The sequence below is a fragment of the Caloenas nicobarica genome, chromosome Z (assembly GCF_036013445.1).
Source record: "Caloenas nicobarica isolate bCalNic1 chromosome Z, bCalNic1.hap1, whole genome shotgun sequence".
NCBI lineage: Eukaryota > Metazoa > Chordata > Aves > Columbiformes > Columbidae > Caloenas > Caloenas nicobarica.
The window spans coordinates 1,290,226-1,302,564 of NC_088284.1; the positions used below are offsets into that span (position 1 = coordinate 1,290,226).

The window sequence follows — 12,339 nt, forward strand, 5'->3', positions numbered from 1 at the left end:
CCATGACTTCAAACCCAGAATGGAGGAAGACAGCTTCATTTGTTAGTAGGTAAGAGAATATCGCTGCATCATTTATCATCCCGAGTGTTGACCTGGGCAGGAAAACGTGTGTCTTGGGTCTTCTTCTTGAGCATCAGACCATGAAAACAGCGATTTTCTAAAAGCAATCGCGTATGACGATCAAGAGAATCGCCGTGTCTGAGCTTTCCTGGTCCGTACGGCGCAGCAGAGCAGGGTGGAAACCGTGAGTCACCATTTCCAGACCTCGCTTTCCTCATCGCTCAGGGCAGAAAATTAGCACTAATTTTATAGTAGCCGGGTGTAAACATAACCATAGTGGTCCACATCAGGTTTTTCCTGACTCCTTCGAATTTTTTGGTGTAAATACAGTCTCTAATCCCAACCAGAGCCCCGTTTCTGGGGGGATTCCCATGCCCGGTGTAACTTCATTAGTTGGTTCATCTCCACTCGATAAATAACATCGGCCAATTTCAATATAAACTGGATAATTATACGGGACTACTGAGAATGGCAAATAAAGTTTGGTCGGATAATTTAGTACTGACAGAGCACGCAAGCCCTGCCAATAACCAGCCCTCATTTTAATTACAGTGAAGCAAGTTTCATAGGGAGAGCATTTTGTTGGGACAAATGATTTATGCGGGGGGAAAAAAAAAAAAATGACAAGCTCTTCCGTTCACAAGCTCTTCTGTACGTATGAAATGGAAGGAAGAAATGCCAAGCTTCGGTTTCTATTTAATTAATTCAAATCAGTGGTTGGTTAGTGGTTATTTTCAAATAACAAATATTGCGAGAGGACCTATTTAGTGAGGAGTAAGCAGGCACTCCCTAGTCTTGGTTAGATGCTTTTAAAATGTCTCTATAAACTGCAGGAAGAGTGAGGGCTTCATTTTCCTGCTAATGTTGTGTTTTCAGCCTCGGCAAGATAAGAAAAACTCTTTATTCTTGCCCAAACTACTCATGCAACAAAACTCTTATCTTAAAAAGACATTGACAGGAACAGTTAACACACTGTATAATTAAAGCAATAAATTAATTACCAGGCTTCCCTGGTGACTATTAAACACTTGAGGCAAAAAGAGCTGTCTTTTGCTCCTTGTTGAAGGATTATTGCTGCTTAGTTTGAACATTAGCTCGAACAATCTAGGTGACTTTCTCGGGTGCAAACGCAAAGCCACAAACCCCTTCACGTCTGCGTTTCCGAGGCAGCTTTGCTAACGCGTGTCACTTTGGATTTGGGATGTTCTCTATCCCATTCCACCACTTTTTGGGGTGATCTTGAAGAGACGGGCTCAGCCGTCAGCTGCAGGGGGATTTTTAATTGTAGGAAAATGCCTGGAAGCCGTTGCCCGGGGTGGGTCGGGGGAACGTCCCCCGTGAGAACCCGCGTGCGCGGCGCCGGGACACGCGCGGCGTTCGGCATCTCGGTTCTGGCGGTGACTCACGCCGGGCAGCAGACGAATGACTCACGGTATTTGTCGAGCCGACGGGCTTGTCAGAGCAAAAACGTCCTCTGACATCCTTATCTGAAAACTCCAACCTTCAGCCCTTGGTTAAACACCTCCTTTCTGGGGTTAGGCGCGGGAAATATTTTTAAAGCCGTCACTGAAAGGCTGTTTATGCCGGGGGAGCGTTGCTTGGAGGAACTCGGAATCTCCGTTACAATTGGTAAATCTTCGCTTTCAGCGTATTTTCGTGTTTTGCGTGGTTTCTGGGGAGCGGAGCGCCAGGCGGGGCCGGCACGGCGGGCAGGACGCGCGGCGCAGCCCGCGCGGCAGCACCGGCTGCGCGCTGCAGCCAGGGGAGACGGAGGCAGGGCGAACCGGTTCCCGAAGCGGGGTGTGTCGTACCTTATCGATCTCCGCGGAGGAAATCCCGGCCAGAGCGGAGCGGAGGAGCCAGGTCAGCCTAACTGGGACCTGGGACGCGATTGCCACAGCCCTGACAGAGCCATCGCGCGCGGGGGGAAAAGCGATGAGGCTGAACGACTGGTTGTGTTTTCGGCAAAGCCTCTTTCACATCCTAAGTTTCTTCACGTTATATTCAACAGGCTTTGGGCCAGAGCCCCGACTTTGCAAATAAGCGTAATGCTTGACTCGGCAAAACACACAACTGAAGTTTTGCGGGGAAACCTATAGCCATATATTAACTTTTCCATTTTCTTTTTCGTGAGTTTGTGGATATAACCGTGCAAAAAATTAGATGTTTGACTAATAATATGAAATGGTTGCCTGGTTGAACAAGCTGTAGGAGCTGAGTGTCCGTACACAGGCTGAGCTCAGAGCGCGTTCTAGAAAAACCCCCGTGCTGGATCAAAACAGGATGCTGCAGCGAGCAGGAGCGATGATCCCAGACTGAATCGCTCGCCCACATTACCCGCGTTCGTTAACCTCCGCTGCCACGTGGGTGTCACACGTGTCGAGGACTCGGGTTAGTCCCGAGTCCAAACTCTTGCAATAAAACGCGAGACACGCAGCCCGCTGGCCGTGGAACGCGTCGCTGTGCTGGAGCAAGGGGCTGCCGCAGAGCCTGCGACGAGCCCCTTCAGCATCGCATCCATCGCCTCCCATGGATTCCCCCATCAAGAGATGCCGCAGTAACCCCGCGAAGTGCCAAATCTTACACCCTCAGAGGTTTCCCGCGGCAAAACGCAGCGGAGCCTGCGAACAATTCTAAACGTGGCTTTAAAGATGCATTGAGCCGCGTTTTGCTTCGCCTCCCCGAAGCAATAAATCCAAATTAAACCCCACCCTGGATTCAGGGCTGCAGAGAACACCTGCAGCCCATCCAGCCCATCCCAGGAATGTGTTAAAGATTAACCTTAGGTAGCTATTTCAGTCGGGCTGATAACAGGAAAAACCACCTCCTGGGCCTCTTGTTTTTGAGATGTAGGAGCTGCTGTTGCCGAGGAAGGAGCAGCCCAGGGGTCGGCAGGAGCTCAGGTGAGGCTGGGACCGGCTTGGTGGCCGCCAGCGCCGGCTCTCGGCTCCGGGGACCCCAACTTGGAGCCGGGCGCTGCCGATCCCGCGTTTGCTCCGGGAGCGGCGCCCGAATTTGCACTTTCATCCCCGAGAATTTGCGCTTCCACCCTCCAGGCTCTTTGCTGCTGGGGGCGGGGGTGAGAAAGGGGTGGCGTGTCCCAGGCGGGAGGCAAAACACAGCGATGTTTTAATTTTTTTATATTTTTTCCCGTTTCTAGTTAATAAGCAAATCCTTTTACGCTCCAACAGAAACCTGCTGTTACGATGCACGATTCACACAGGTCACCTGGGAGCATCACAGAGACCTCAATGGGACGGTTCAGCCCCCAAGGCCTCTGGGCACCTATAGCCAGGTCCCTATGGGAGGGCACCTATAGCGGGGCACATACAGGTGTGCAGCCCCTGGACAAAAGCACCTTCGGATTCAAAACGTTGACTGGAAAAAAGAAAACAGAGCGCAACTTGATATATTTATGGCTGTTACGTGATTGGGATATAGATCTTACAGGAATGGACTTGCCGATCAGGACTTTCCTGTTTGTCAAAGAGTTTATGACACACTTTTGCCTGCGGATTCTCCGTTTTAGCCTCTTTCCCAGGATGTTCGCGGTTTTCTCGGCCATATTTCCATCAATACTTCTCTTTAAAGCGCTTTTCTTCAAGACGGCTGCTGTCCCGTGCCTCATTTTTTAGCGGTGTATTTACCGTATTTTACCTGTATATTTGCCACATTTTTGGCGGTACATGTACCGTCTTTTCCCTATATATTCGCCACCTTTTCAGTGGTACGGTTACCGTATTTTCCCTGTATATTCACCACCTTTTCAGTGGTACAGTTACCATATTTTCCCTGCGTATTTGCCACCTTTTCAGCAATACGTGTACCGTATTTTACCTGTGTATTCACCACCTTTTCAGCGGCACGGTTACCGTATTTTACCTGTATATTTGCCACCAATTCAGCGGTACAGTTACCGTATTTTTCCTATATATTCGCCACCTTTTCAGTGGTACTGTTACCGTATTTTCCCTGTATATTCACCACCTTTTCAGTGGTACAGTTACCATATTTTCCCTGCGTATTTGCCACCTTTTCAGCAATACGTGTACCGTATTTTACCTGTGTATTCACCACCTTTTCAGCGGCACGGTTACCGTATTTTACCTGTATATTTGCCACCGATTCAGCGGTACAGTTACCGTATTTTTCCTATATATTCGCCACCTTTTCAGTGGTACTGTTACCGTATTTTACCTGTGTGTTTGCCAGCAGCAGGTGGGGGCGTGGCCGCAGGTGGGGGCGTGGCCAGCAGGTGGGGGCGTGGCCGTGTCCGCAGGTGCGGCCGGTCCCGCACAGGTCGGGTTCCCATGTGCCGGGGGTGCCTGTTGGGGTGCCGCCGGTCCCATGTCCGCTCCCTCCCCAGGTGAGTCCGGGCTCGGGGGCTCTGGGGCCAGCGCGTTGTTTTCCCTGGGGGGCGGTGACATCTCTTCCCTACCCCCCGGTTTTCATAAACCATCACCCATTTTTTCCCTATCCTGTATCCTTGCCTTAATTAGCGAGTCTGCGTAAAGCCGAAAGTGAATTATTCTTTGTGGCTTGTGCGTGGCCGATGCCGCCCGGATGGGCGAACGTCTCGGAGCCCCAAGTCTGGGGGTTGTTTGCAAAGTGATTTCTGGCTCTGAATCGTTGCGGTGCTGTTAGTCACCGGTTATCTGATGTTTCCCCTTGGCTTCCGTGCGGTGGGACAATATAAAATAGGTACATTTTTGCCTAGGGAGAGGCGGTGGTGTTGATATGTGCTTTCGCGTGTTCGTAAAACCTTTCAAACATTTGTGAGAACAACAGTAACAAATAAGCTGCTTTTCTGTGCACGTGCCCAGGCGCTGAAAGGTGAATGAATATTGTATAAACCGCTCAGCTGTGGAAAACGCAGGGTGTTTATTTACCGTTTTATGACCAAGCGTGTAATAATATAAAGATCGGTTTACGTTGAAAGTTCCTCAAAATAACGTTATTCTGGATAATTGGGGCTGTTCCTTATATAAGCGAGGGTGGTGCTTTCCTGCTTGGCGCGTCCTGCATTCTGGCGTGAGCTTTAGGGCGAGCAACCGTCGTCAGCAAGAGCCAGAGGAGCGTGCTTTTATATTCCTAAAAATGTAGAATATCTAGAAAAGGTCGCTCACTCTTACGCAACCTGATTTTCCTCCGTGTCCAGAACAGCCCAGCTCGGTGACCGGCAGGGATGTGGCATCCGCTGATGCTCCCACTTCTAGAATGCGGAGAAAAGCCAAAAAGCAACAAGAGTTTTGATTTTTATCGCTCTTTGAATTTGCAAATCACCTAAGAATTGGAGTTCTAAGCAGTAGCCCTGGGGTGCTTAAAGCTCATGTGTTAAATTTCTTATTTATGCTCGATTTCTTATTTATGTCTTGCTGTTAATTTCTTATGTACAGTTAATTTCTTATGTATAGTTAATTTTTAATTTCACCTTCTGTTGGCTGCCCGGGCCCCGCGGTACCTGGAGATGTCCCTGGGCAGGGACACAAGCAGCTCCACAGGGCTCTGGGCTCCTCCTCCAATACTTCAAGTTGCCTCATTAGATTTTATTAGAAAATGAGCTGGTTAAGAAAGGCGCCAGCCCAAGTCATCTTCCTGGCACAGTGGGCAAGGAGCCCAAAGCCCTCGAACTTTGACACTGGAAAACTAACGCCTTTAAAAACGGGATATTACCGTAAATGATCTGCAAGCTTTGCAAAGCGCAACCACTTTTTGCGTGGATATGTTTTTTGCCCATCCGCACCCTCCCTGCCCCGTAAGTGGCTTCGTTACCCCTGTGTGCAAATGTTAATTGGTTCCAGGTGCTTCTCGTTAAGGATCAGCTTGTCTGCCATGTGCCTGCAGCCCAGGACTGGGCTGGCAATGGGGGTTTTGCAATCCAGCCGCTGGTTGAGAGCGGAGCGGCTGACACTGGATGTCACCCTTGCACAGCGCAAACCCAGCGAAGGGTTGATTCTCCCTGCGAGAAAAAGAAAATCACGTCTTGTCTCCCATCTGACCCCCCCCGCCACGTAGTTTTAAAAAATTATTATTATTATGACGATGTCACCCAAGCTTTGTGCTGCTCCTCACGTCTAAGCAGGACAGGGATAAACCTCCTGAACCCAGTTAAAACCAGTTCTGTGCTGGGAACGCTGAATTCCCGGGTGGCAGCAGAATTACTGTGCGCAGAATAATCGGGTTTGGTTTAGAAACTTTGCAGGCAGATGGCAAAAGTATTGGGTTTTTTTTCTTAAACTGCATAAATGTGTGGGTTATTCACTTATTTTCTGCCTGGGATCTCTGGCTACAAGTTTTCTGAAATAATAGAGCATTGGGGTGTAGGTTGCTGGTAAAAAGTTATTGAAATCTTTAGGGGAAATAAATGAATATAAATAATATATCTCTTTCATATATTCATTATATAAAAATATATATCTCATTGAAAAAATAACAATCAAGTGTCTGCATTCTTTTTAAAGTGGTCCCTAATGTTTGATGCTTTAAGCTCGTGATACCTGCTTGTCCCCGGGGTGGAAACGGAATTAAATGGGCTAAAATAAAGGGATTATTCTCCGTCCGCGGGTGATAAAAAACCCGTTTTGCCCGCGCAGAGCCGAGACCCGCGCGGATCGTGATGACGACGCTGCTGCTCACGGAGCGGATCAGCCGGCAGGACCGCGGCGCCGAGGGGGAATTCGTCCTGTACGGCTCGTCCTGCGCCCAGCTCACCCAGGAGGCCGACTACGTCCAAAAGGTATTTCTGCGGCAGTTCTGAGACGTGCAATACTCTTGGGTTGTTGCTTCCCCGAAGGCCGGAGGAAAAGCAGGAAGAACGGAGCTTAGTTAATGATTTTAACGTGCGTGATGACAAAGAGAACGCCTCCAACTTTTTATTTCAATTGAAAGAAGTAAGATTTCTTCATTCCCCTTACAATTAAATTTACGAAGCTGCCGTAACTTCAGCAACTTTGTGACGGGTTCTTAAGCGCCTCATAACCCCCAAATCATTCCCAAGAAGCAATTACTGACAATTAAAGTATATTCTGTGGTGGTGACCCTGGGGATGCTGTGTCCTGCTTGATGCCGACACCATCCCGAATAGGTTAGAAATGCCTTTTCCTTATTTTTCTTTTTTTTCCCACTGAGCAATGAGGCAGCCCAGTCGATCTGATCTCTCATTTCTTCGCTCTCAGCAGCGATGATAACGTGCAAAAGCCGTTTTTCCCCAACCCAAAAGAGCACTGTGGAATGGGAGACAGGAGGATGGGTGGGCTGAGACGGGGATAATTACTAAATAATCAATCATGAAAGTTCTTTTTCACAAAGCGCCGACTCCTTTCTCCCTTCAGTTGAGGAGTGAGGTTGAAGAAAAGCCTCTGTAGTGAAAAAAAAAAAAAAAAGATTTATGATTCGAACCCTTTAAAAAGTCCAGGCTGCCCTTTGTTCGGCGTAGTTGATTTTTAACAGGTGAGCTTGGCGGAGCATCAGAAGGGCCGGACAGACGCTGGTGTGTCCCGGCAGGAGCCGGAGCCATCGCTGGTCGCATCCCTGCAAATGTTGTGTCCCAACAGTTAAAATACGCTGGAATAAAAAGCAGGGCTGTTTTTAAGGGGAAGCGTTGAGCGTTTATGGATTTATGCAGCCTTACAATGCAACGTATTTTGCAATGTTCTAAAAGCCAGTTAGTGTTATACCCGTGCAATAAAACTATAGAGGGCGGAAGAGTTATTCACCGGGATCGCCACGCAACGTGAAGCCCCGGAGAGCCGAACCAGCGGAACGTTTTAATTTGGGCGAATTTGCGGAGCTGTGCCGGCTGCTCCGCGCTGTTCACGAAGCAGCCGGGTCTTGTCGAGCCAGCTCCGTTGCCCGAGCTGTTTTTCTATTATTTTAAAAAGATTTTAAAATATTTCCTTGAGCAGGTTCCCCAGGTGCCGGGGGATGAGCCGGAGCTGCCGCGCAGCTGCTGGAACCGCAGTCCCGTGGCCACGACGCTGAAGGAAACCGAGGAGCAGCTGCTGCTGGTGAGCAGGGAGAACCAAGTGCTGAAGATCAAGGTGCGTTTTGGGTTGGGTTTTGAGGTTTTTGGACAAATACCTGTGCCTTGCAGCCCAGTTACTTAGAGTCAGGTCCCGGCTGCTGCAGCCCGGTGCCTGCTCAACTCTTTTGGTTTTGACAAGAGTAAATACCGACATTCTATTTTGTATAGAGGGTTTATTCAGCATGTGGTTACAACCTCATTTTTTAAAGCACCATACGCATATATATATCGTACAATTACTCTTTGTAGCTGGAAGCCACGAGAGAAGCGGGGGTACAAGCTCTCAGATCCGCCTCCCAAAAACTGTACGAGAATTACCAGGCTCGCTCGGAAGACCTGAAAAAAAGCCACGAGGACGAGAAGCAGCAAATCCAGGTACGAATCTCCCCCCATGTGGCTGTGACCATCTTCAGGATCAAATTATTTCCCTGGGCTCCGGCTCTTTGCACTGCAAACTTCAATTTAGGAGATGCCAAGTCGCTTCTGCGAGTGCGGCGGGGAAGTTAAATACGGGAATTAAAAAGAAAAAATCCTATTTCTTGGAATTGGGTGGTAGAATTGGCTCGAGATCCCTCGAGCCCCATCTCCATCCGTCCGCCGCGTTCGCCACCTCCCAGCAAACCCCAATTAATTCCTTTCTTGTCGCAGACCCGCAATCTCCGGCACGAAGCGAAGCTCCAGCAAAGCTCTGAAAACAGCGCCCGCCTCGCCCAAAGCGTCAGGGAAAAATGCACCCGCATCGCGGAGATGGAGACACGCGTGCAGAGGATGCAGGAGGTACGTCTGTCCGTCCGCGTGTCCGTCCGTTCCGGAAGCGGGCGAGGAACCTGCACTGGGGGTGCCGGGTTTGGGGAAGAAAAAGGAATTAATTGTGTTCAGGGTCTGGGGTGATTTAGCTGGGAGTAAAGACTTCTACGCCAAATTGAGAATTTTTAAAAAATGGTGCAATTCGAGCTCCCTCTTTCAGTGATTTTAGTACTTGCCGAAAATCTGTAGAGCCTCAGGGAAATCTGAATTTGTCGCTGTTAATGATTTCTGCTCCTGAGGAGTTGCTATTCCACCTTGTCCCGTTTGGAATGGAAGCGTCGCCATCCCACTAGTTAAAACTGCTCCTTTCACCCTCAGAAAATCGGAAAATGCGTCGGAAATCGCGGGCAGGCAAACGACGGCTGCGGCAATCTGACGATTGTGAGCACAGTTGTGAATGTTCTTCGGTGGTTTTAGTGGAGCTGTAAAAGCAATAGCACCACAAGTGGGATTTTTCTGATGTACGCAGGAATCACTCCTATGGAAATGCCCTTTTTAAACTCAGTTCTTCCTGTCCTGGGATTACTTGTAACTATGAGGTTAATTAATAGTTTCCACCCCCATCACATGCAGGTGATTCTTCTGATGCTGAGAGTTTTGTCCAGAGTTTTATTCAGATTTTTCCCTCTGCGGACAAGGTTCTGAGGGTGGATGTAGCAGCAACATGGTGTTCCCTGCACAGATGCTCACGAGACCTAAGGATTTCGGTCATTAAGTAAAAGCGAGAAGTGTTATTTTAGCAGAATATGGCCTTTTGTCACAGTAAATCGCTACAGTCACCCCTTTCGGATTCAATTTCAGAGGTCAGACTGGTTTGTACCTATAGCAGATGTTGATGTGGGTGGTTAGTGGGGAATTCTGTTTGCAGAACCTACAGCCAAACTTCTCATCGAACGGCAGAAAGCGTATTATAACTTTTCCATAACTTGGTTTCTTTAGGAAAAGCAAACGCTGATAGAGAAGAAGACGTCATTTGAAAAGACGCTTCAACAGATGGTGTCAAGGAATGAAGACAGCAAACGGTGATTCAATGCATGTGATAAAAAGTGCTTTTCTTTCTTTCTAGGGGATTATTTCACATAGACTACCAGAGAATAATTTCCTCCTGGTAAGGAAATTACTCTTGATGACAGCAAGTGGGTCAAATACTGATTTCCCGTGATTTCTTGAAGACGTTGAGGTCCTGCAGCTCTTAGATGATGATTCCACTTGAATTCCTAGCGCTTTGAGAGGAAACGGCCTCAAGTTGCACTGGGGAGGTTTAAATTGGATATTAGGAAACATTTATTCATCGAAAAGGCTGTCGGGCATTGGAGCAGGCTGCCCAGGGCAGTGGTGGCATCACCATGCCTGGAAGGGTTGGACAGATGGAGATGAGGTTCTCAGGGACATGGGGCAGTGCCAGGGGTGGGTTAACGCTTGGACTCAATGATCTTAAAGGTCTTTTCCCAACCAAAATGATTCTACGATTGCTTCCACCTTGCCTGCACTAATTGCCGCCCTTTCCCGATTCTTGCTTGAAGTCAATGCTGCTTTGGTGATGTTGTACGTGAGGCAGAAAAGGTAACAGCCTTCATTATTATGAATTAATTTATTGACAGCTAGTAAGGGAGGTCCTACCAGGCAAAACAAACTATGGTTCTATTTATTCTGCTTTATACGTGCAGTGCTGTATGAATTATTTATGCTCACCAGCAACGAGCTCTCGAGCCGAGCGTGGGTGGGTGAAGGATCCAGACTGACCCCGCTCTGCCCACAGGTGCCGGGACGTCGAGCAGCAGATTGTCACCCTGCGGGAGCAGATCTGTCACCTGCAGCGCCTCATCCAGGCCCAGCAGCACGGCCTGCGCGCCGTCATCCAGGAGGTCAGCTTCATCAATGATGGCCAATCGCTTAATCAATGCGGTCATCCGGGAGGTCAGCTTCATCAATGACGGCCAATCGCTTAATCAGTGTGGTCATCCGGGAGGTCAGCTTCATCAATGCTGGCCAATCGCTTAATCAATGCGGTCATCCGGGAGGTCAGCTTCATCAATGATGGCCAATCGCTTAATCAATGCGGTCATCCGGGAGGTCAGCTTCATCAATGATGGCCAATCGCTTAATCAGTGTGGTCATCCGGGAGGTCAGCTTCATCAATGCTGGCCAATCGCTTAATCAATGTGGTCATCCGGGAGGTCAGCTTCATCAATGCTGGCCAATCGCTTAATCAATGTGGTCATCCGGGAGGTCAGCTTCATCAATGATGGCCAATCGCTTAATCAATGCGGTCATCCGGGAGGTCAGCTTCATCAATGATGGCCAATCGCTTAATCAATGTGGTCAAAGACCAGGGACTTGAATGGTCTGCACTTCCCCGGTATCACACTTTTAGCTCTGTGTTTTTTCTCGACACGGAGATGTTTTTGAAGTTTTTAAGGTTTCAAATATCTCACAAAGTTTTATTTCTTGCCCCTCAGGCAGAGGAACTGAACAACGAACTCAAAAGCCAAGATAAAAAGATAGAGGACCTGACCAAGAAGCTGACAGCACTGGAAGCACAGGTGAAGGTGGAAAGTAAAAAATTCTATTGAAGAGAGAGAGCAAAACCAGTTCTCTGCAATCGGGGGGCTGTTCACAGTGCTGGGCTTGCGTCAGTTCAATGCTGCTGGGGATATTTCTTTGCACTGCATCTTTTGCTTAAAAAAAAAAAAAAAATTAAAAAGAAGGAAATACAAAAATATCCCCCCAAACCCCCCAAAAACCTTTCTGGAGGAGCAGCAGGTCCCAGCTGCTTGTCTGCTCCGTTATGCTGAGAGGGGTTTGGTTTGTTTATTTATTTGTTTTAATTTCTTTTTTCTTGCAGAATAAAGAGCTGAAAGACAGAGTGGAGTTCTGGTCTGGGCAGCCCAAGGCTACGGTTTCCAAAGGTGTCTGGACAGAGTGAGTACCTGGGGACACATGAGCAACTGCCAATGTCCCCATGGGGCTCTGAGGACTCAGTTCACCCTGCACGGATGAGCTTCTCGCTAAAGCAGAGGAAAAACACAAGCTCTGCTGCGAACCGGGGCCCAAGTTACAAACCTCTGACTTATTTTCTCTACGGCTGGGGGGGGTTAAGCCTGGCTTGGTGCGTCCGAGTGATCTCCCCCCTTCTCGTGCTTCACCCCGCAGCGCCCCGCGCCATTTGGGAGCTTTCGGAGCGGCCCCTTACGGGATGCTCGCCCGGCTGCGGCAGCAGGAGAGCTGAAGGAACGACTGGAGGTTCGTCCCCGACCTTTGCGAGGACTTTTCCCGCGCGTTACAACCTCTGACTCGTCCGGCCTCTTGGTTACCGCAAAGCACCTTCAGCAGAGCTGCGCTCGAAAGAACAAACCTGGAAATAAGGCGAGAGCTGATGAAAGAGACGGTGAGATGGCAAAGGCAGCCCTGGCCATGCTTGGGGGTGTCGCATCCCTGGTGCGGCACAA

At 48.9% G+C, this 12,339-nt stretch overlaps 1 protein-coding gene across 1 annotated transcript; it reads left to right on the forward strand.

Moving 5' to 3' along the window:
• The first annotated feature begins 1,626 nt into the window (after window positions 1-1,626).
• On the forward strand, window positions 1,627-12,267 carry CCDC68 (coiled-coil domain containing 68). Its single transcript, XM_065657461.1, has 10 exons — window positions 1,627-1,689; window positions 6,654-6,796; window positions 7,965-8,099; window positions 8,333-8,458; window positions 8,732-8,860; window positions 9,830-9,912; window positions 10,650-10,755; window positions 11,350-11,433; window positions 11,736-11,812; window positions 12,044-12,267. Exons 1-10 carry the CDS (start codon window positions 1,641-1,643, stop codon window positions 12,117-12,119), a joined length of 1,008 nt encoding a protein of 335 aa, XP_065513533.1. The 5' UTR covers window positions 1,627-1,640; the 3' UTR covers window positions 12,120-12,267.
• The last annotated feature ends 72 nt before the right edge of the window (window positions 12,268-12,339 follow it).